Source organism: Urocampus carinirostris, chromosome 13 (assembly GCF_059441175.1).
Source record: "Urocampus carinirostris isolate Australia breed hairy pipefish chromosome 13, RoL_Ucar_1.0, whole genome shotgun sequence".
Lineage (NCBI taxonomy): Eukaryota > Metazoa > Chordata > Actinopteri > Syngnathiformes > Syngnathidae > Urocampus > Urocampus carinirostris.
In genome coordinates, this window is record NC_142361.1 from 14,627,717 (window position 1) to 14,652,561 (window position 24,845).

Here is a 24,845-nt window from a genome sequence, read left to right on the forward strand (position 1 = left end):
CTAGGCTTGATCTCTGCGATGGGAGGTGTTCGAGACCCTGTGAGTCCCTGACTGCCCTCCTTCCCACCAGTCCGCCTACTCCTCCTGCTCCTCTGACTGCCAGAGGCCCTGTCCGTCGTCACCAACTTTGCCCCTACGGACGGGGCCCCGGCCTCAGCCCTGGAACCTCTACCAGACCTGGACGAGTGGGAGGGCTGGGAAGGTTGGGAAGGCTGCGAGGTGTCTGACACGGAGGTGCTCCGGGAGGTGCTGTCTTCCTCCGACTGCTCTGTCTGCTTCTTTTTCTCTTCATCTGACAGGCGGTCCACCAACTTTATTGTCTCCCCGCTAAACTCTTTGAAATATTCAATGGTGCGTTTACAAACTTCGCTAGGGTTGTCCTGTCTCTCTTGTCTAGATGTAGCCTTATCGGATGCCTTAATAACTTGATGCCTGTCCTTCATTGGCAGCCTCGAGGGTAATTTGATTGCTGCTCTTTCTTTAGCCAACGGCCTGGTTGGCTGTGTGGTAATCCTAACTGAATGTGGTGAGCTAGCTGCAGTTGTGGAGATACCCTTCTTAACATCTTTGACTGGTATTCTAGACCTTGGTTCTACTTTGGCAATGGCTGGAATTCCTCTTTTCCTTGTCTCTATTTTAACTGCTTGCTTGGGCTTTTGTTTGCCTATAGTTGTTCCCAAGGTGTGGACTGAACGCCCTGTTGCTATTACTGGAAGCCTGGACCTAGGCAACTTCACTTCACTGTCTTTCACTGGCACATTTTTGGGCTGCTGCTGCTCCTGCACTTGACTGCTTTTGACTAGTTCTTTCTCTTCTAAATCCCTACAACACAATGTTTCTATTCTGCTTGCTTTTTGAAGTGTGGGCTCGGAGGAGGACTGCAGATTGAACACCACACTACCACACTGGATATAATTGGCCTGGATACTGGAGGACTCAAGGTTATTATTGTTGTTGCAGTTCTCCGAGGGGTAATCTTTTGTCTCTGACTTGGCTTCTATGTCTTTACTAGACTGGCCATCTGCACTCTGACCTTCTATACTTATATACTCTGGTACCATCTGGCTCTCTGACATGTCACCTTTAAAATCACATAGATCCCCTGAGTCTTTTTTCACAGTTATAGAGGCAGCTATGCCCATCTTAATAGGGGTGCGGAATTTGTGATCAACTTTAGAGGCTGTGATTGTACACGAGGAGGCAGTCTCAATTAAGGTATCAGAGGTGGGTACGGCAGTACCAGGATCGCCAGCGTCATTGCCAGGGTGCAAAGGGTTGCATTTTGCTGTTGCTGCTGGGGTTGTGCAGCTGCTTGTGATAGTATCTAGAACTTTCACTTTCCCCTCTACTGCCGACCTCTCCCCTGTTTTTGATTGAGAGGAAATTACACCCAGGACCTTGCCCCCTCTCCCCTTTTCCCCTGTTATAGGGTCAGAGGAATGCTCACCAATCTGAAAAAACTGAAGCCTCTCTTCAACAAAGTCCCGCTTGCTCATGTCAATTGCACCACTGCGGGTCATCTCAAACATCTTCCCTTCGTGGAAAGGGAAGGGGTTAGGTTCACTAGTTGGTGTGCTCTCATCAGTCGGGGTTCGAGCAGGGGTTGTGTCAGGTGTTGTAGCCTGAGATTTGTCCTCCACAGATAAGCCAAATGGCTTAGGATCTTCGTCTTTGGTTTTGGTGTCATAAGCTCCATCATGATCACTCCCTTTGGTGGACCACGGGTCAAAGTCAAGGCCTTTTGTGGCTACTGTTTTGAAGGTTGAGTTTAGCTCCTCTTCCACTTGGGAGCCAAAATAGTTGTCTGTGAAGCTCTGCCTTCCCGGATGCCTTCCTTCAAGTGTGTAGTCTATTCCTTCACCACTGTGTTTTGTAGAAGACGGATTGGTTTTCCCATCCTCACACTTCTCTTCCTCAATTACTTCGAGCTTTGACTGGCTAAATGAGCGATCAGCTGTTTTTCCGTCATTGGATGGACTGGATGTATTTGGGTCTTCACCCAGTCCGTCGTCTTCATCTTGAAAATCATACCCATCTAAAGAGTCAATTTCGGTTGCATCAGTGTCATGGGAAAATTCAGCAGTGGTTGCTATAGAACAGTCAGTGATCGATTGGTCGTTCCCATTTGGTTCCAAGTCAGCTTCTTCCCCTTTTTCGGCTCCACTGACCCCAGCCTCCCTGTTTTTCTCAGATTTTCTGTGTTTTGAGTGCTTCTCCCCCTCCTCTTTCATTTTAAAGGTATACCTTTTGACGGGGATAGGATGGAAGACAGACTCGTCATCACTAGAGTCACTTTTATCAGCTCCAGGAGGAATGGGAGATGGAGGCTGGACCCTGATGATTGGCTCGGCTAAGAAGTGCTTGTCATGCTCCTCTTGAAGGTTTACTTCCATCATCTCTGTTTCTGTTTCAGAGGATGCACAAGACTTTCTTTTTTCATGGTCTGACAGCTCCTTGTCCAAAGGAGGTGGTGGGGGAAACTCTATATACGGCATTCTCTTATCCTCTTTTGACCTTTGTTTTTCTGATTCCTGTTTCTTGCTATGATTCTCTGAAGTGGCATGCTTGGGTTTTCCCCCAGACTGCTCCTTGTAGATAAAGGTCCTACTGTCTTCTTCTTCGGATTCCTCTGGGATTGGATAAGGCATTCCAGCCTTGGAGCCAATCACAGAGTCGGGCATTCTCTGGGTCAAGCTAATGTCCTCTGAGCTAAAGATCTCAGGACTAACAGGACTTTTCCCAGAGCTGTCTATACATTTCACTTGTTCTATAGTATCATCTTCTGGACTACCTTTAAGAGATGAAGACTCTTTTTGGTTACCAGTGAAAAAGGCTCCTCTGGTCTCCTGTACAGTTCTTCTTTCATGACTTACTATTTTTTTGTAAGTTCCAAGATGCCCACCAGTTGTTTCTTTCTCGTATTGCTTGCCGACTTGAATGCTGACATAAACAGGTAAGGGTTTAATATTTTGAAAACCTTCTGTACTAATTGCAGGAGTTTCACCATCCAAATACTCTATTCGGTCACAATCAACACCGTTGCAGGTGACGTTCGACTGGCTACAGTCTAAGTTGTATTTTCCTGACGGCCCACAAGTCAATTTGTTTGATTCAAAGCTACTCTGAATAGGGTTTCGGACTAGGCCGGGCGAGCGAGAGCCTGGCTTGTCATGTGTTTCGACTGATAATTGTGATCTGCGGTTTTCTGACAAACTAGAGAACTTTCTTACCGGAATTTGAGATTCCAAGTTTTTTTTTAGACTGTCAGTGCTTTTTGGACTGTCTTTTACAACAAATTCAGTGTAAATGATTTTTTGGGTAGTTTCTTGTCTTTGTGGATCTCTATTGTTATCTTTTAGAGAGCCGTGGACTAATGGTTGAGGTAATTTGGGAGATTGGGGTTTATAGTTACCATATGCCTGGTTCTCCCATGCTTTGAATAACTTCTTATCTTCCTGATTATTCCCGCAAGCCTGATATGTGGGGGAAAACTTTGTTTCACTTTCTTGTCCTGTATTTTGGCTTGATTGACTATCTGGAATTTTTGGAATGTGAATACCACCAAATACCTGGTACACAGGGAGCTTACTTTCATGAAGCTTCCTTATGGGAGCATTGGCATTTTGGCTACTTTGAGGACCCTTATCTGGCCTATGAGCCTCTTGTTCAAATTTAAGTCTGACTGCACTCACTTTGGAAGATGACATCTGAGCAGGTTTTGGGCTTTCGAACTTCCCATCTCCCTGCTTTCTACTATCTGAATCAATGTTCTGCAGTAGAACTCTCCTCTCAGGGCTACTTGGTAAACTGGCACATTTCCTATCATGAGAGCTGAATTTGTCTCTTAGTCTTTCCCTGCTCCATTCTTCCCCACTAGCTCCATTTCTATAGAGACATCGCTCTGGACTGCTCTGTGTGGAACTAGGCCCTGATCGTGATTCCCTAAAATCTGATCTGCGAGATTTTCTCTCAGGAGATGAGAGCTCGTCATTAAGCTGCTCTGTTTTATCTCTGAAGAACTGAGAAACCTCACTGAGTTTTTCTTCTGCTTCTTTAACAGTTCTATCTACTCTCTCCTCATACATTAATTGCTCCCTTTCCTTTCTCTCTGTGTCATCGCCTGACACACGCATCCAAACAGATTGCTTAGGACTACCAGGCTCAGATGAATGCTTCAAAAGTGTCATTGTCTCATAGTTATCATCAGGATTGGCCATTCTTCCTGATGTATCGAACACATTCCTAGACGAACGAAAAATATATTCCGTTCTTGGGCCAATTGACCTACCATCATTTCGACCTCTGTCCGGTGAGTTAAAGTGAGACTTTTCTTTAATGTATTCCGCAGTGTCAACATGGGATTGGTCAAACTTCTCTGACAATAACATTTTCTCAGCGAAATTATAAGATTCCCCTCTTAACTCTGATGATTCATCTTCATTGTACTCTAGAGATTGCTGACTAAGCAATTTCAAGGTTTTATATGACTCATCTGCCATTAATTGGGCTGAACTAGGGCGACTATCCTCATGTGTCATAGTGGTGTTAAATTTGGAAGAGTCGAAGTATGTGGGAATTTCTTCGTTTTCCCTGTCCTCTAGTTTGTTTCCAGAGTAGTAATACATTTCACTGTCTGAGTGGTTTTTAGTCTCTCTAATGATGACCTCTGTCGGTTCTGTTTTATTGCCCTTTTCGATGTGCACTTCAATTATTCGTTCAACCTTTGGTTTGACCTCTTCGGAGGCTCTCTGGGATTTTTCCTCAGGTTTGTGCTCAAAGAGACCAGCGAGCTCCCTGGAAGGGTCCTTTCCTGATTGAAAAGCCTTCATTATGTCCTGAACTGACATAGTTTCCTCACACCTCTCTGAAACAGCTTCATTATTAGATGGTTTGTGGTACACCATCCTGGTGGTAGTAGTGATGTGAGTTTCCTCTTTCAACCGTATGCTTTTACCCATCGGATCCTCATCAGGAGCAACTTTGGTATAATAACCCATAGTCAGCTCAGGGGTGGATGCAGCTTGATTGGCAAGACCTTTAGACTCGGCATCTATATAACTCATGGGATTTCCCTCCACCATAGCAGTCTGGTTGTTCTCCTCAGGAGTCTCATAACTTCGGATGACATGAACAACTTCAGTTCTAGTTTCAGTAATGACTGGTGCAACAGGGATGTCCTGGAAAGGGGCCTTTGGTCCCATGCCTTCAGCACTCTGGGGGGCAGAGGGGGTCCTTTCACTTCTGGTCTCAAAACCACTGTCTGAGAGAGGGCTTTTATCCTGTTCTTGAAATATATCATCAGGAGATTCCAGCACAGCATCTGCCCCAAAGAGTGCATCAGCCACTTTACCTATCTCTCTGTCTGAATGGGATGATCGCATGCCGGTTGGAGGCATTTTTAGTTTTTGTTCTTGAACAGCAATGGTAGGCTTTAGAACACGTTTCTGCTTTTCCCTGCCATCCACTTCCTTCTTGCCCTCATCTGTGGCATGCTTTGTGTTGTTCGTTTTGCTGAAAGAATTTCTGCTAACATCGTTAGCTAAATAATCAGCAACCGCAGAAAGATTGAAATTTCTATCTTGAATAGTTTTTTCTTTTGCCTGTGGGACCACGGTTTCATATCTTGGTGGGTAGCTCCAGTTGCTTGGTGGCTGTTCAACAGGTACTTTTGAGAAGCATATGTTGTCTAAAGGCCCCCTCATCATTGGCTCTTTGGCCGCATCTTTAGTCAGGATTTCACTCACTTTTACCAAATCTTGTTTAACTTTCTCCATAATGCGGTATGGCTCTTCATCTTCTACTTTACCGCTAGAACCAGGCTGAAAGCCTTTATGTGTGTTTGAATTTGGCTCAGTCTGCAAAATAGCAGACATTCTTATTAAGTCCTCTTTCATGTCAGCAACATCCTTTAGAATTTCTTGGCTTGATGACAATGGGGACGTTGAGTTTGACTTCAAACCAGAAGGTAGAAGGGGAGGTTTTGTAGGGGAAAGATTTCTGATAAAGGACGACTGCAGTTGAGGATTCATCTCAGAAGGCATTGTCTTACGTGGGGACACAATAGCAGCAGCTGACCTGGATACCTCAGGTAACTTTTTGAACTGGTGTTCTGGTACTACATTGATAACAGAATACACAGGGACTGTAACTGTGCTGCATGTTCCAGCTGTGGTGGCATTTGGAGGGGATCTTAATGAGTTGTAAAGGGAACTGGATGGAGAGGACTTTATGGACTGGTACGAGGAGGAAGGAGAGGAGGACAGGGATTTCAAGGTGCCATACCCAGCTGAGCAAGAATTAAACGTTTTTTCAACCTCATCAAATGCCGCATTGACGCTTGTCGTGACAGCATTGGTGGTTGCCTGTATTCTTTCTTGAAGACTGCTGGCAAGGACAGAGGTTGGGGAGGAGGCGCGATACTGTGCTGATGACACTGTTCCATTGATCAGAGCTGCAGCACTTTGAAGTGTGTTTGATTTGAGTGGTGATGACAGTGAAGAAAACAGATTCCTTGCAGGGCCACCAGACACATCTGACGAAAAGGAACGGACAGAGGAGAGGCCAGGGACAGTTTTAATGGGAGAGGAAGAAGATACCAAACCAGCTGAACCCCCTACGGCGTTCTTGTATGACTGGGGCGAACTGAACATAGTAAGAGAGGATTTGGGAGAAGTTGGAGGTGTAATTGCTATAGAGGTCCTCTCCAGGAGAGGACTTCCCCCTGCCGAAGCACTTATAGGGGATGTCCTAGCTGACAATGCAGAGATTCCTTTAGCAGAAGCACTGTCTGATGTACTTTTGGCAGGTGAGGCCAGGGGACTGTTGGCAACCTGTTCTGGGTATTGAGAATGAACAACAGTTTTGATGGGAGAAGAGATGGTTCGGTAAGAACGTATGGGAGAGGCCATGTCACTAAGTGACTTGATAGACGAAGCAGGAGATCCAGGAATATTTGTCTTAATGGGCGAGGCAGAGTTAATGGACCAGACAGACTTTAGTGGAGATGCAGAAGGTGTGTTGGACGATGAGCTGGAGAGGGAGCCAAACCCAGACTTGGCTTGGATAGGGACGGCGATAGGAGCAGGCGGCCACGCCTGATAAGATCTCGTTGAAAAGACAGGTTTGTGAGAGTAGCCAGGAGGCTGTGTTCTTTGCGGACTCCGATCAGATGTTTCTTCAACAATAATTCAAATCAAAAGAAAAGCAACAGAAAATAAAACATAAAATAATTGACAAAGAAAACATAAAAGAAAGAGAAATTCAGTCAGAAACAGCATCAACTTGCAAATTGCAAGACAACAATGTACTTTTGAGTTTTACAGAAGGTCCCTTTTAAACAATCACGGGGAAATTATATGTAATGTATGCAAATGTATCTAAACAACAATACATGACAAAATAAAAAGTGTTTGTGGCCGGGGTAAAGGAGGACAGAAATGCGTGAAATATGGCAGTTGAAGTGACAAAAAATGATCACTGAAAAATACAATTTCATTGCATTTTGATGTACTCTATATGTGTTCGACAATAGAGTACCTTTGATTGTCACATACAATTTCTTAAATCATTATTCATTTCAATGCCAGCGATGACCCCACAAGTTGATAAGATTTATAAAAGCACAATACAAAAATCTTGTGTTTAGACGAAACAAAACTCAAGGTTGCACTTTTTTAAAAAAATGACCATGTGAACCAGTTCACTCAGCACCAAGATTTTGGCACCATATTGTTTTACCGCACTTCCTGAGGGATATTTACATCCAAAATACTTTGAGGGTCCAAAAAGGAAAAGAAGGAAAAAAAATACTAGTTTTAAGATGACCCATCTCCCAAAAAAATACATCTATGTCAAGCTGTAGCGTAAAGTGCAACCTTTAATCAGAAAAATATTCACAACCACACACTGTCAGAAGCAAATGACAAAACAATGGCCACACGATAGGTGCAAAATGAATAGAACATGATCATAAAATGAGAAATAAATATTACAAAACACATATTCCAGTTAAATTCTAAAGTGACAAAGAATTGAAACATTGGCACATAATGCGGTAGCCCAAGCCAAGCTTGACAATGACAAACAGTAAAAACATGCAAGATGGATGACAGAATGTTTGAGCTGGTGAAAGAAATGATTAGTGAGTGTTTACTGTTAAAACTCCTGCACAGTGTATGCAAAAACAAAAACAATATTAAGGGACCTTCAGACAGTTTAACTATAGTATTCGTGTAGAAATGTATTCATGTAGAAATGTATTCGTGTAGAAATCGTCTTAATTCATTTGGCATGCATGTTCTGGCAAGAAAAAACAAAACTCACTGGACGCAGAGTCCGTCAAATAGCTGTAGCGCTTACGCAAAGCTAAGGAGGCAAAGGTATGGCGTCGTTCTGGCCTTTCATTCTGCAAAATAAAGAACAAAAACAAAAAAACAAAAGAAGTTTAAACATGGTTTACCTAGACCGCTTGTTTTGCAACCTGCAGCTCTAGAATCGTATGTGGCTCTTTAGCGTTGTCCTAGTGGCTTTCTAGAGATATTTCAGAAATGTTTCAGCATGGTAAAAGGGGGGTAATATACATGTAATTTTTTGTGTGATGCTTGTCTTTCAAATAAGTATTAGATATTGAATGACTATCTTTTATGTATGAATCGCCTGTTGTTTTAATTTAAAAAATTTATCCTTATAAGGCTTTTATTTTGTTGCAGCCCCAGACATATTCGTTTTGTGTGTGTGTTGTTTTCTTTAATTCATTACGGCTCTTTCAAAATTTTGGGTTATCGACCCCAGACCTAAACTATTTAAACGACGTTGTTAGCTTAGCAGAAAATTCTTCACATAGGTGTTTTGTCATAACTGCTACAAGCCTAGACAATGACAAATTTGTTTATTTAAAGTTTTAGCATTGCTTTTGTCTTTTATCCGGAAATGATAAATTGCATTACAATGCTGCATAAAACACTGACAGAGAAGTACGAATACTCTGAACAAATGTATTACAAAATGAGGAAAAAGGGGGAGTAATTTAAAGAAATCAAGTGCTAAAAAGCACAAGGAAGAATACAAACTACAGAGGGTCAAAATATACAACATTCACCAGTTTACTTCTTAAATTTTTGCCCAGCCTTTTTGAGGTTTTGCGTACCCTGGCAGCTAGAGGACAACAATGCCAGCCCTCTTTAGGTGAAGCTAAAAGCGGTAGTCTAACACGTAATGCTGTAGTATTGGCAGGTATTTAAATTTGTTGTGTTTGGAAAAGATCCCTTGTCGCTGTGATTAGAATATGTTGGTTAGATCACTTTATGTAAGCCAAATAAAAACGCATAACACGAAAAACAAGCTAAAATAATGAACTTGATCTGGCCTGCCTGAAAAAAGAAAGTCTAGATCCGGCCAAAGTTAGACATCCCTGATATACAGTGATCTGATCCAACAAAAGAAATGGATGCATCTAAAAGAAGGAATTTATCCTTACAAACTTTATAGGACCAAAACAATAGGACAATCTAATGGTTGATTAGTACTCAAAATTATAGATGCTAAGGTAACAAGTGTTGAACTGCGTGAGGCATTTATGTCAATCAAAATTAAGACCGTTAATAATGAAAATTCAATAGAAACAAGTCCCATTTACGGTCATGCTCGAAAGCAATTTTTTGTCAGTTAAAGCCAACAAAGGAACAACAAACAAACAAAAAAAAACAGAAGCAGCTGTTTGTGTGATGATGAAAAGATTATTTACCTCATCGTCAGGATCAGATTCGATGTCCTGTGTGATTCCCAAGATGCATTGCAGCAGGAGGGGGAGAGATGTCACAATGGACAGCAGGCACATATTCATGAGATGGGTTGATGACAAATGTAGCAGCAAAACAAAAACCCAAAACACACCAGGGGGAAACCAAACCAAGAATTATTATAGTATTAATCATAGGAGCAAAATATAACAAGCAAAAGCGCTTATTTCTTGCAATAAATGCATGGCAATCATTCTTAAAATTGAGCCAGGCAGTAGCAAAGCAAAGCACAAGATACATTGTGGGGTCTTATAACTGGCTTCATACTAAATGTGCAATAAAAACAAGCACATAGTAATATTACTGGTCATCCCCTGATTGTCGCTTTTCATTATTGGGATACCAAGTAGTAGGTGATGAGACATGAGCCAAAAGGACATAAGACTCTTGGTAAGTGTACACTTACCTTCTTGTGAGTGGGTAGTGTGATATTCAAATTGCATATAGCGGTCTGCGGAACACCTTTGGAAGATTTTGCTTCCTTTAGGAAGGACAGACGGCCACATGGCTCTTGGCCCATATCTCTGATCTGAACAAAAAAAATAAAAAATGCATTGCTGATGGGTGGAAGACAATGCACATGTTAGATTCTGAAGAATTTAGTCACACCAACTAATAGATTTCAATTGATTGATGATTAATTGCGTCAGAGGGTAATTGAGAAGATACGGAGTGCATGACTTGGCAGCAACTAAAACTGCTGCTCATAGTTTGGGCCAGTGACATGCAGTCAGGTGAGCCTCGTCTGTCATAATAGAAATGTAAAATATTTAATACTTTAAATGGTTATATGTATCTAATGTTAGGGTTCTAACTCGTTTAATCTAACCATTTTGGGATTTTCATTTCAAAGTTGCTGAATTTTCATTTAATTCGATGAATAACATTTGTATGTAACATATGCAGATGCAGACTGAGGCACACAACTCTCTTGCCTCTGGCAGAGAGCGTAGAAAAAAAAGATTCTAATTAGTCCCAAACAATATAATTAGAGATTGAATTAGAAAGCTTGCCTCAAGTCAAGTCATTCAGTACTTTTTTCTCAAAGCATGGATTGTCCCTTTTTATAACGGAGGATTACTAATCTATTAATGCTATTATTCAGAAGGAGCCACGCATAGACTTTATTTATGAGTAAAGGTAACACAATAAAAAAAAATTATATGCTACGGTGGGCAGCACAGCGGCGCAGTGGTTAGCGCTTGTGCGGCACAGTTCATGTCAGTGGAACCTGTCGTGGGTTCAAATCCAGCTCCAGACTTCCTGTGCATGTTCTCCCCGTGCTTGCGTGGGTTTCCTCCGGGCACTCCGGTTTCCTCCCACATTCCAAAAACATGCATTTCAGGTGAATTGGCCAGTCCAAATTGTCCCTAGTTGTGAATGAGCGAGGGAGTTGTCCGTCTCTGTGTGCCCTGTTACTGGCTGGCAACCAGTTCAGGGTGTCCCCTGCCCACTGCCCGGAGATGGCTGGGACGGGCTCCAGCCCCCTCGCGACCCTAATGAGGATAAGCGGTACGGCTAATGAGATGAGATATGCTACGGTTTATATATTTCCTTGTTGCTCTGCCAATTAAATGATGAATAAGATGTAGGGTTATTTATTTGGATATCTGACTGTGCCTTGCCAGACAACCTTACTGCGTAACACTGGTTTTGGGTCGAACGTGCTTAAATGCCACATTTCACTGGTTAGTAAGTATTGTTTAATATTTAGCATCATTAACTCAGATCAAACTCTTCAATTAAAATGGAAGACCAGGGATTAGCATTTTCATTTTTTCAGATTTTTAAAATGATAAATTCTTCAAACGATATAAAAAAACCAATTGCCTTATTGACAACAAAGTTAATAATTTTACTGTAAATTGGTATATAACCATACAATAAATTTAACCTGCTTACCTATATTTTTCTCTTTTTTCTGAGAAAGAAATACTTAAAATGAGTCAAATAACTTTTTTCTAGAGGAACAAAATGATGGAAATCCATATTTTGAGCAGGCATTTTGCTCTATTTGATTTATTTGACTTTTTTAGCAGTGCAATCTCAAACCATTTCTTGAAACAAAATAAGTTACTTAATATTTAATAATTGACTTTGGTTTCCAAAAAGTGGTAGTATACTGCCATCTACTGATATGAATATACAGTTACTCTAGTGATCACTGGAATTGAGCATAGATACTGGACAATGGCATGCTTTTTGTAAAAATAATATTGGGCACACTCGACAAGCTCTCAAGGCACAATGATTAAATAACACTGGGCTAGAGGACTTTAAAGGCCAAAATGTTGTTTCTGAAGATACTTGCTGATTGGCAGAACATTTCCCCTAAAAACTTTCATACTTCACAACCTGAAGTTATTTTATACAACTATTTTTGTCATATTGTAAAAAAAAATGTCTACCTTAACGTTGAAAGGAAGTCGGTTTTCCTTAAAAGAGTAGAAATTAAAAACAAGTTGCTGTCCACTTTTGGTCAGTGGAGACAAGTTGCCGTAGCAGTCCACATGGATGGGCTTGCCTTCCTGAACCTGAATGAAGCCATTTAAAACAAACATTGACAAAAGTGGTAACTATACAAAAATTGCCTCAAGGTTTAAAATCAAGCTTGGCAAAGTTTATTTTCACCACAAATAACTCAAGCCCACCTCGATGTCTTTACTGCGAGCCACCTCCTCAAAGTTCTCCTGCTGCTCGAGCGTTTTGTCCACTTTGTCGTCGGTCATACAAAAGCAGCGCAGACGGGCCTCCACCGGGTCATTCATCTTGGCGAAAACCACAAATTTGGCCAGGTACGGCACGCAGATCAGCTCCCGGTATAACTGAGACGCCAGACCCACCGTCTCAGGAATCTGGTGACAGTCTGCGAGCCAGAACCTGCCCGGGACCACAGTTTGTTAACGCCTTCATTGTGACAATTACGAATATAGACATGCAAAGAATTTAATTTTTTTGGCCAGTGCAATATTTGTGTTTATTCTAGCTATTACCATTCTAGTTATTATTATGAAAAAATATATGTACAGTACCATTCAAATTTTGGGTTCACCGAGACAATAGTGTTTTTCCATGAAAAGTCACGCCTTTTTTTAATTTATCAAATTAGATTAAAAATAAATAGAAGGTATAATTGGGACAAAAAGAAGGTTCGCCATAATGATCTTTATTTTAAATGAAAAATGTCCTTCAAACTCTGCTTTAAAGAATGGAAATTGTATAATTGTATATATATATATATATATATATATATATATATATATATATATATATATACATACATACATACATACATACACTCATTTGTTCAGGCTTCCAACTGCCAAATGATTAATGATTTTATTTTTAAGAATAAATGTTTCAATGGTAACGCACCTGGCCGACACATTTGTGGTAAAGGAGACACAATCTGTGACAAAGGAAAGCGGTGTGGTCCCTGTGATGTCTTCCCACTGGGCAGGGGACGTCCCTCCTGCAAAAGACAAAACATGAGTCTGTCCACAATACAGTCTCTCGTGCTTGCATCATTTCTAGCTGTCCTTGCCTGTAATACTGCAGAGCAATCTCAGACAAGGAGCCGCATCGCCCCGGTTGCCAACGGGGTGACCCTCTGCATGGCGTGACGGGACGGGGATGGTCATTGTGATGGGCTTGTGGAATTTCCTCCTTCTGGGCTCCACGGTCACAATGGGGCTGAAGGTGGCTCTATTCCCGAGGACTGCCCTCACCATATCGTCGGGAACAGGCTGAGCCTAAACAGGGACAGAAATCGTGTGGTATATGGGTCTATACCAGGATTGGGAAAACTTTTTGATTGGCCAGCCGCATTGAGTTAAAATATTTGGCAGAAAGGCCAAGCAAGCAGGAAAAAACATTGATTTGATTTTTATGTAACAATTCAGTCTGAAATCTCACACATGAGAAAAAAATGATGATGTAGGCGCATCCAATTTTTTATCATATCGTTGCTGCTACTTCAAAAAGACGTTCCATTCCAGATAAAAATGTAAAAAAATAAATAAATAGAGAGAAGTCTTTTTAGAATAGGGCCGATGTGCATTTGTGGATAAATAAACATGCAGACATCTACAAGTTAGATTTTATGTCATTCTTTTGAATATGTGAATAGACCGTCAAATTTGTTTTGAAACACAAAGAATTAAAGCAAGCTATATATTATGTTCCTTTTAAGTGCTGAATTGGATAATATGCCTTGAGAAACTCAAAATGCGATACTTTTTTTTCTTCAATAAATTGGATAAATGTCTTGATAAATACATTCAATAATTGATTAAAGATAAAATAGCAATTAAAGAAAAATATGGCCATCTATTGAAATTGTTAGAGATACTGGGGACAGGAATATTACCAATTCAACTTGCTAGTAGTGCTTTGTTTTACCAATGTAAACATACAAATAATAATATCATTTTTTAAAGGAGGTGCACGGAAATTGGAACCCGCCATCTTCTGACCTGTGCCGTCATTGCAGCCTCTATGAAGCTCCCCATGATGCAGGAGCAAGTAGTGCATTTCTTTGACGCGTTCGAATAATGATTTTTTTTTTAACTTTCTTGGGGTTTGGGTTGGCATTTGGAGTGTACTTGAAACAGGCCTCTTCTTACTTTCAACATTTTCCATGCTACACTCACAAATAGGAAAAAATCCCACAAAGACTAGCATTACGTCACCCTACAGCCAAACACCCACTCACTCCCCCTATCCCTTCTAATGTGTCCCACAGATAGACACAGGTGGAAAAAAAGGACAAGGGCTCTTTGAACTCAGTTGAACATTGTTAAGACATACTTAATAGAATAAATATTCAACTTTTAACTTCTTTAAGGACACTTTAAACTATGTACCCCACATATTACATTTGGGGAGCCATATTTTGCCCAACTCTGTTCTTAACTAAGCTTGACCGAATTGATTTTTTTTTAAGTGGATTCTGATTTTTTTTTTTTTTTTTTTTTTTTAGGAATAAAATTACAATGTTGTCCCAGAAGATTTTATTTGGCAGCACAAAAAAATAAACAGCCCGTGTGTGAGTTGATCTCAGAACAAACCTGCAGGCCAACACGGATTTTCTTGGTAAGTGCCCCCTGTGGGAAAGAGGCCTGCACCATAGGCACAGTGCTACTGGACAAAACTCCGCCATCAGGACCCATGTGGTTGGACTCCTGCTTGATCCTGGACACCACGGCAAAATACTGGGGGAAGTCTCTGCTCACAATACGGCAAATGCGCTTCTTCTCCAGCTCTGCAGGGCTGTCCAACTCTATGGATAAGAAGTTATTGCAGTTGTGTATCCATTTGTGTGGCACAAATGCTAACCTATAACCATCCTTTCTGTATTTGAGTGTCTTGAAATTTGCAGTCTTGCCATTTGTTCCTGTAATAAACCGATTCCTTTACCTTCATCCATCCCAGTAACCAGCTCCGTGAGTTCCTCCTGAGTGGAATCGAACTGGTGCTCCCGCCATGTGTCGCCGTTATCGCTTCTTAACACAATCAGTTCCCTCTCCTTCCCCCGCATGGAACCAAAATGAGGGATCTCCACAATAACAGGACTGGAAGAAAGTATGGTATCGAAAAGGTCAGTCAAAAGCAGCTGCGTACATCCGCTTTGCGAAGCTCTTGTTCTTCAGCAGCATCATTTACAGTATTGCACTATGTTTAGGCCAGTCTCCAAGCATTATCTTGTAAATTGTTTTGCCAATTTATCCTGACTTTCTTTTATCATATTTTTATCTCTTGACCTTGTAATGTAGAATTATTACCCACTTAGATTGTGTTAAAAGAGGACTTTGGAAATGGAAACGAGATGTTTGGAGAATTTTTATGAGAAATGTATTATACTTACTTAAATCTGATAGATCCAAGTTAACAAAGTGTTATTGCTGGGCCAAAGTTTTGCAGATTGGAAAAGTTCTGAACTTGGAGAGCAGGCTTTTATAAAAAATTCCCCATAATAAATGTAAAATGAAACAAGAGCACCAAAAGATTATGTTCATTGAAGAAAGTTAATAACAAAAAAAAAATCATTATCAGTAAGACCATTCTTTGAAAAAATACAAATGTTGCAATTTTACAATGCAGGACCTTACAGGGTTTAGTCGTTATTACGTGTTTATCTTTAAGTGCCATGTCCAATCACCTTGCAAGTATCTTTCACGACATAGTTATCAATGACATAGACAATTTCAACTAAATTTATTATTTACAAGCCAATTATATGATCTTTGTAGAAGAATAGAAAACAGTAATAATTGAAAGGGTATGACCCTTATAAACATACACAAGCTTACTGAATTATAATTTGCCTTTATACGCATACATGGCCTATAATAGAAAGTTTTCTTTCGGCCCTGCAAGCTTTTTACTAAGTTTCGTAAAAAAACCACAAGGAGGCGTCAGTGGCTGGTATAGGATAGCTCCAGGTAAACGTCTCTTGCAATTAAGCAGGAGTAGCGAACCCTAGATCCCGAGTAGCCACAGTCCTGCCAATTTTCGAGCACCTCCTCTTTTAACAGGATATTAATCCGACGTTTACATGGTTTGCAGATTATCTGAAATTATGTTGGTGGAAAAGACATTGAAAACAAGCAGGAACAAAAAAAGATGGGCTACTGCAGAACACATTTCCCATCCAATGTAGTGGGTGGAGTTCATCTCAAGTTATGGTACATTTTTCAGACAATTTTTTGTCTGAACCTTTTCAAAGTAATGTATAAAGATAGTGAACCCACCCAAGAAAATGTGCTCCAGCCGGGCCGACCTCCACAAGTCTGCTGACTAGACCTTCCCCTTCCACCATGGGCGGTGGGTAGGCGAGTTTATGCCTTTTTGCCAGGCGGCATGTGATACGAGTGGGCGCCGTGCAATTCCTAGGCGGGATGATGATGCGCATGCCGTTATGGCGGCTACCCCTCATGGACCCGCCACGGGCATCAACCATGAAGCTGACGAGGAACCTGCATGAGAGCAGAGACAAGTTGTGAGGGAGTGAAGAAGAAGATGAAAAGGACAAAAGCCACTGACGGAAGTGAGCAGGACGATCCCCATGCTGTGAACACCGGACACCCCCAAAAAAGAACGCAAAACAGGAGAAAAAAAAATTGAGAAAGCGCCAGAGACACGACAGCGAACGTTGCTTTGAGTTCCGAGAGCTGGCTCAAGGGAAATGTCTCAATTTGGGGAGGAGAAGGAAACTAAACACAGGTGGTGTTTAGTTGAGTTTGTAGGCACAAGGTGTAATTGACGCCAGAGTTTCAGATCCTCGAAAGCAGCCAAGAGTGACCAGATATTGTACACCTGCACAGATGTTTCACCGACGGGGTTCATGTGATTAAAAGGTGATGCACTATTCATTAAAAGTTGGGGATGTTCAGCCTTCTGGTGGAATTTTAGGATGAATTGATAATATTCCAAGAAGTGGAAATTATTTTATTAAATCATAGATCAGATGCAATACTTGTTACATCACAGCCAGTTTTACTAAAGTAATGACATGGTTAACAATCGGACATTCATGTGCGTTCAAACTGTGCATGTTAGGCATAATTGTGAAGGTCAACATACATTTTAAAATTCAACCAGAAAGCCAACATTCCCGAACTTTTAGTAAGGATTCTTTCCAGTCAGCAAACTGACTGACAGGTGGAAAAATGAATAGAGTAATCCCCCACTTAATCACCGTTTACATACTTTATGATGTTCACATACACTATATCTATGCTATATTTTTTCCCTATACATTTTATTATTACATTTGCTGGTTTGTGTTCAACTCACAGTTCATGGATCCCTTAACCGTCTGGGTTGTTGGGGCACCACTTATGTCCAAATAAAACAACGCTCACCCCTCTTAATGTTCTGTATGTAAATGTATCCATTTTGCAGTCATTCACACATGTGTCTGAAACAGGGTATCACTAGTCTGATTTACATAGAGACTCTTAGTTTTATTCTGATCCAAATCATTTTAAATGATGATACTGTATGTGGTTGCCATTCCGGTGTTTACATACAGGAGTTACGGTACTATTAACATTGTTATTGAAGCACAGCTGATAAAGAAATAATGAACGTACTTTAAAATAAGTTAGACTAGGCATGACTACATCATTTTACTGGGCAGATAATAAGCATGTCACCATGCATCTATGTCGTGCACTTCGGACATGGCCTACTGATTTGGAACGAACTTTACACAAGACAATTTTTCGTATCATCAAAAGGAGTATACCATACCGTGATTTGGAAGGGAAATTCATTTGAATTCAGTCTTTCTATCTCTGATTGAGGTGTTTATATGCAGAATTTTCATTACTCTTGGCTCCATGTAAACCAGGCTACTGTATAAAGTCTTTTTTTTTCAGTAAACACAGTATAACGTTATGCATGTACTCTGTAAGAGAAAAGTCACCAACCCAAAGATGACTGACACACTTGTGCTGTACTAAATCTAGGCAATACAAATGGAACACCAGACCACACAGATGAGCGGTAGAAAAACAAGAGAGGTCGCAATAAATGATTGAGTGACGTCACAGAGGGAAAAGGTTACAGAGCAGGGAGCTCAGTCAGTCTTCACCTGGAGTCATACTGAGGGAGCGGGGAGGAGAAACTGTAAAATAAACACACGGAGACAATGCAAGGAGAGGCAAAGCCCCAAAAGAGAGTTTTAGTATCGAGCTGTCGGGATCTATGGCGACAAAACACAAATGTCACATACTGCGCCGGGACAGAAAACAGTACACGCTGACTGGCAGTCCTAACTAAACGTGAAAGGATTTATTTTCGATAAATTATGGGGTTGATCATTGTTTATACATAGAGATAGAGTTACTTTTTCCTAGTGAAAACTGTTGCCAGTTAAAAAAGACGATACTACCGATCGAAAACACTTTTTCTAAGTCTTTTTCATTGTGCGGATTTTTAGATATTGTAGAAAATCACAATGAGCAGCTATATATAACCCCCGTTTAAACATTACAAATAGGAAGTATGTGTCATCATGTGGCACAAATGACATACTGTACGTCCTTTGAGGTTAGAGCAATCTTTCCAATTCTCATAAAGCCTTGAACTTTTGTTTTAATCTTGATCTGCACTAATTTCCATCAATAATTTTTCGTTTTATTTATCATCTTTCTTATCATAAACATTGTGTGTGTCTGTGTATTTTCATTTACAGCACTGTGAGTTGTAGTTTGCTGCCTGAAGATTTCTATACAAATACATTTTGATTTTATTTGATTTGAAAAAGATTCTGAAAGTCTGGGCAGATACCAGCACACATAGAAAACTCATCACATATTGGAATCATGCTACATTATTCATTATGGAAAATGAAGAGGATAGACTGTCATGCGTAGCAATTGAGGAAAATGTAGGTTTTTAATTCTGATAGATTTGAGGACAGCTGAGAAAACTTACTGGTTAAGATAATAAAATACTGGTGGTGCCTTCACAAACCAGAGGCCCACCTGAGTTACAGAGTGTATAGTATATCTTTGAAAATCAGTAGGGTTGAATTGGATTTGGGTTTATAATATGAGAATATAAGGTAGTTCACCTTCGGAGATCATCAAATACAAGCAAAGAACTGCTGACTAGTGTTGTTTGTCCAGGTTCATAAAACAGCACTACACTTGGAAACATCTTCGCACCTACTGAAATGCTTACCCAGAGTGGACGGGGCTGGACGCAATATTGTGGCCGTGGTCCACCGTGTCTGGGGTCCAGCTGTAGCGGCGCATGCATTCAGAGTTGTAGTCCCGGGTCACAGCCAGGTGCTGATAAGAAAAATAGGCAAGTGAGCGGAGTTGAGAGGGACAGACGTAGAAGATGAAGAATGTGATGAAGATGAAAACAGTTCAAAAGTGCACCAGAATATGAGTAACCATTAACTTTGTAAGGAAAGAAAAAATATATTTTGTACATACTTAATACCTCTAAGACACAGTGTGTAATATTTGATCACTAGATGGCACTGTATTGTCAGGTGCAAGAGAGGACTAGGGCCACAGTGGCACAGTGCACAGTGTGGCGGCTTGGGACAGGACAAACACGGCGGAGACCCAAGTGGGGATTCCACTGAGTAAAAGAAATACAAATTTTTCAACCTATGATTTTATTTTACGAAAATTAACATTGGTATTATACCGGTAATTCATATATTTTTGCCTAGGTTCGAAACTGGGTGGAAACATTTGTTGGCCTGGAGAAGAATGGGCACCAACAGGCTGTACTTGCACAACACACAACACAGGAAATGGTGCCCCTACGACCCTAGTGATTAAGGGATCCACCCACCCATCCACCATTCAAATCAATGTTTTTTTATTGAATGAACGTTTTCTTTCACCACTAGAAGGCACTAAACATTACATGTTGTCCCTTTAAGATATTAATAAAGGAAGACTATACACAGTTTTTAATAGAATAGCTTCTTTCAAAAAGTGCCTGTAATGATCATAATCACAAAATATAACCGGCACATTTTATCTTTTTATTCAAAATTTGCTCAAAAATGTAATACTTAAAACCATGCTTTGAGTTTTTGTTAAGTTTTTTATTCTGCGTATTTATCTGTTTTGACTGTTGAAATTGATGTCGATGAAAGGCAGATGTCACAAGTTTTTAACCCCCCCCCTTTTTTTTTCTTTTTAAATTACACAGCACTAACAAGGCTTTTTCTAAAAACTGGATTTAAAGGGCCAGGTTCACGTATTTGGTGTAGTTAGAGCCCCATCTGATGGTTGATTTATTATGGCGGTCCGTTTGGACACCTATACATTTTTTTCAAGACCCGTGCGAGTCAAGGGGTTAGTAACATTTGCGAGTTACCCGACCCAATCATATTAGTTTCTTTGTTTCTTCGTGTACAACGTGCTAACTTGAAAATATTATTAATGACACATGCTACTGTAGCTATTCATTGTAGTTATTGTAACTTGGGCTATACAGCCTTTATGCAAGAAGCGTTAATGTCCTTATTGATCCATGAATTGGCCCCCCATAGAATAAGCTGCATGGATCTAAAGCTACATTTAAGAGTTTTACAGTAGATTGTTGCTATATACATTTCCTTTTTGCATTACTCATTAAAAATAATGGTTATTGTTTTTAACATGATTAATTATTTAAAAGAAAAATGTTTTACTCATTTCCAACTTCCATGCATCATCGCATTGAGATGTGAATGACAAAACCCCAAAAATAAAAAAATGGATATGGATATGGTATGATGAATAACTGGCATGAAAATGGTGTTGACATTTTTTAAAACACCTGAAAATGTATACCTTATTTAGAGGGTCGACCAGGTAGGAAATGTCTTTACAGACGCTCTGAAGCTTCAGAAAGACAGGGAAAAGACAAGAGTCGCGCTTCATGACAATTTATCGTGTTTAGTTGGTGGTAAAAATGAGATTTCATTCCAAAAAAAAGAACAATTAATTGAGCAATTGTAAATTGAGTAATTGACAGTGTAGAAATTTACACTTTGTCACTTTCATTTTAGAGGTACTAAAATCATGTTCAGTTCGTATTTTGGCTGTGTATCTTGAATGATGTTAAAACTGAACTAGCAGGCTGCATAGAAGCTGCTGTTGATACAATGAAAATTTATAGCTTCTGGTGTTAGTTCCTGGACACCAAAACAACAGTATGACAGGTGGGGAGCCCTACAGCGTAAACTAACATTTTCTATAAAAAACACCAAGTTAGACAAAACCTTTAATTCCAGGTGTTGCTGAACAATAAGCAAAAGAACAATGAATTGACTTTGAAAGTTATAGGGCGGCGTGTTGTTACCGTGTCCTTGGCAGGAGCTAAGATCTCTTCGATCATCATGCTGTCCCGGGCGAAGGAACTCCGGTTGAGGGTGTTGGACCTATCCGAACTGAAGGAGCGGAGGCTAAAAATTACCATGCGAGCCAGTTCCGTGAGGATATGACACGTGACGGGTGGCAGGGGGACATGGCACAGGACAAAAACCAAAGAATTGCGTTACTTCATGCAACCTCCAGGGAACATCTTTTACTTCTATCTACTGGTATTAGATTTTCCGGAGTGGAAAATTAGGATGAGACATGAAAGAGGAAGTGAAGAAGTGGGTTATTTAGGTATAACAATTTGACCTCTGATACAAATACTACCATTATTAATAACTACTCGTTTCTAGCCATTCAAACATCAATTTATTGGCTGGTATGAATTATACCATTTCAGGTACCTTGATATTGGAGGATAAATATTATTTTCCACACAGACTCAGGCTGGTGTAGCCTATCAAAGTTTTTGCATGAATTTAGGGGGCCATGTCTGAAGAAAATCAAAAATCTTCTAAGAAAGAGCCTTTTAATAGTGATCAAAAGGAATAAGCATTTAATTTAACTTCACCCAAACAGTTCACGAAGAAATTACTCGGATGTTTGTATCGTAAATTATGCACAAAACATTTTAATCAAATTTAATTGGCCTATCAGTAAAATAGGACCATACTTTTTTACCAGGCTTTCAACCATGCGGCATACGCAATAATACAGCTAACATATTCATTTTTCTTAACGGTCGCCAGGAGCGCCCGAGCAGTAAAGGTAAGCGCGTGACAGGTGGAATATACGTGTCGTGGAAGAGCCAAGTTTAATATAACTTTGCGCTTTGTGCATGAATAAAATTAGCATGAGCAGACCCTCATCATGGAAAAGATGACAATCGAAAGGGGAGGGCTAACTACCTAACTGGGAATAACTTTACAATCTGTTTATTTGTAAACGGAAATGATGTGGCAAAATGATTGGATTACAAGAAGAAACATCTAAAGAAGCAGAAATGTTTAAGGCAGATCTGTTGGCATTATCGTGTGTTTTGGAATAAATATTTTCCACGGTCCAATTCAATGGATTGTCCTTGATGTAACAAAGCCATTTTCGCAGACATTTAATAGTGAGTAATGGTGAATTAATGCCGGCTTGATAGTTTTCGGGTATCTTGCCTCAGACTGATGGTTATGTTTCTCTGAGGAGTATATATTGAAATATATACTCATATTTTGAATTCCAAGAGTTTAAGCTTTCCAATGATATGTGAAGTGACGTATATCATTGACTGATGACATTGTACAGACACGTATTTGTTTATCAAAAGTCCGGCGTTAAGGCACCGTAAAACTCTTTCTGTGTTCTGTCTTTCTTTGTAAATATCTCATGTTTCAATGAAGGCACCTGCGGCTTATAGTTAGGTGCGGCTTATGTATGTCCAAAATGTGTTTTACTTTAGAAATGTACTGGGTGCTGCTTATAATCAGGTGTGCTCCGTAGTGTGAATTGTACGATATATTTGAATATACTATTAAAGAAATCCTTTTGGAGTGTTTTCTTTCATATGAGAGGTATTTTAGCCTTAAATATAGGCTTACAATACCATATTTTCCAGACTATGAGGCACGTATACATTAGAATACGATGGATAAGATTAGAAATGTATACAGTATATACATGTATGTGTTACTTATCGAGTTTGTACGGTATACTATTGCATTTGTGCAATGTCGAAAAACATTGCTGACCAAAATCGCATCACTTTGTATGCAAGGAAATCAAACTGGGACCGCAGTGGTGACATCGTCAAAACTTACCTACTAAACCACTAGTGGTACAGGTGACATACTAAGTCATTAGATTTGATTTCATTATCACACTATTTTTACTCACAGTGCCAGAAACGAATGTTTGAGAAAGAAGAAAAAGAAAAGTCATCCTGAAACACAAAGTCCATTCTATTGTCAAATACAAAAATGCTTTGTTTCTGTCGTTGTGCAGGTTTGAGCAGTATCGTTAGTGGTCTAGTGCTTAGGTTTCAGTGTTTAAGCTTCTGCGACCTGGATTCCATTCCAATTGTAAACAATCCGAATTTGTCAACTAAACATTCATTGCACAAATTTAAAGTAGCTCTTACTGTAGTTGTAATCCTGTGCACCTTGTAGTCCAGTGCGCCTTACATATAAAAACACATGACACAAGAATTTTTTTGGGCTGCGCCTTATAATCTGGTGCAGAAAATACGGTACAAAGATTTATACTTTTGGCTACTAAATAAGGAGTCACAAAGCCTCGAATGTGTCCTAAAAGAATTACAACAAAGCTGACAACTAAATTGAATGTCCTGGGAGTATTGCAGAGCTCAGCATGTTAAACTGAGGTTCAGTTGGGCACAAAGAGGAGTGCTTTTATATACTGCTGCGTAACCCAGCAACTCTCAACTGCCGAAACGGACTCAGTGACAATTCCCAGTTGGAAGTCTCCCGTGCCAACATCCGTTTTAAAGACTTGTCCCTTCGTTCGAGTGGCTCCCCTAGATTTGCTTATATAATGCTTCAATCTGAATCCCCAGTGTCTGATCACCTGCCTGTTCTCTCGTTCTTCCTTTTCTTTCTGCTGAATGGTTATGATTTATTTTGCAGCCTTTTACACTTTTTCATCCTTTATTCCTCTGTGCCAGTTTCGTCGTTCTTTGCTTCCAAACGTTTATGACACTTCTACATGCATCTTCTTTTTTAAGGTTTCACTGATGATTTTACAGATTACTGTACTTGATTCACAACAACTAACAAGTGATTCTTCTTGATGCAACTTATGTATGGCAATGGGCAAAGTATTATTTATGCTAAAATCTTTGCCAAACATCCGTAATCTGCCCGATGACTGCCCATGTAAATACATTGATTAACAACCATAGAGACTTGCGTCTTTGTTTACAGTTTGGCTGTCTTTCAGCAGGTCCCCTCTCTTTCTCTTGTGAGCACTATTTCCCCAGTCACCACACTATATTACTGTATGTCTAGCGAAACATTGTCGGTGTCAAAGCCGGAAAAGAAAAGCCATCGATTTGACACCTTGATAATAATAATCCGACTACGGGGGCGAGAGGAAAGTTAATGAGATTGGCAAAGGGCTTTGAGGGAGCCTGCTATACTGCCACTAAGCTGATCACAGCTACAGTCAAACAGCACCTCTAATCAACCTACAACTGATT

At 40.2% G+C, this 24,845-nt stretch overlaps 1 protein-coding gene across 1 annotated transcript in view; it reads right to left on the minus strand.

The window, feature by feature from the left end:
* Positions 1–24,845, minus strand: part of LOC148353789 (ankyrin-3-like) — a 127,255-nt gene that overhangs the window by 14,394 nt on the left and 88,016 nt on the right. The window contains exons 26-40 of the mRNA XM_088350924.1: positions 21,624–21,726; positions 21,113–21,163; positions 19,491–19,600; positions 18,397–18,429; positions 16,550–16,774; positions 15,216–15,370; positions 14,867–15,078; positions 13,342–13,549; positions 13,173–13,269; positions 12,449–12,677; positions 12,206–12,331; positions 10,204–10,326; positions 9,743–9,769; positions 8,323–8,404; positions 2–7,174 (exon numbers count right to left, since the gene is read on the minus strand). Of these exons, the coding sequence (XP_088207050.1) occupies positions 2–7,174; positions 8,323–8,404; positions 9,743–9,769; positions 10,204–10,326; positions 12,206–12,331; positions 12,449–12,677; positions 13,173–13,269; positions 13,342–13,549; positions 14,867–15,078; positions 15,216–15,370; positions 16,550–16,774; positions 18,397–18,429; positions 19,491–19,600; positions 21,113–21,163; positions 21,624–21,726 (8,954 nt within the window). The remainder of the gene's footprint in view (position 1; positions 7,175–8,322; positions 8,405–9,742; positions 9,770–10,203; positions 10,327–12,205; positions 12,332–12,448; positions 12,678–13,172; positions 13,270–13,341; positions 13,550–14,866; positions 15,079–15,215; positions 15,371–16,549; positions 16,775–18,396; positions 18,430–19,490; positions 19,601–21,112; positions 21,164–21,623; positions 21,727–24,845) is intronic.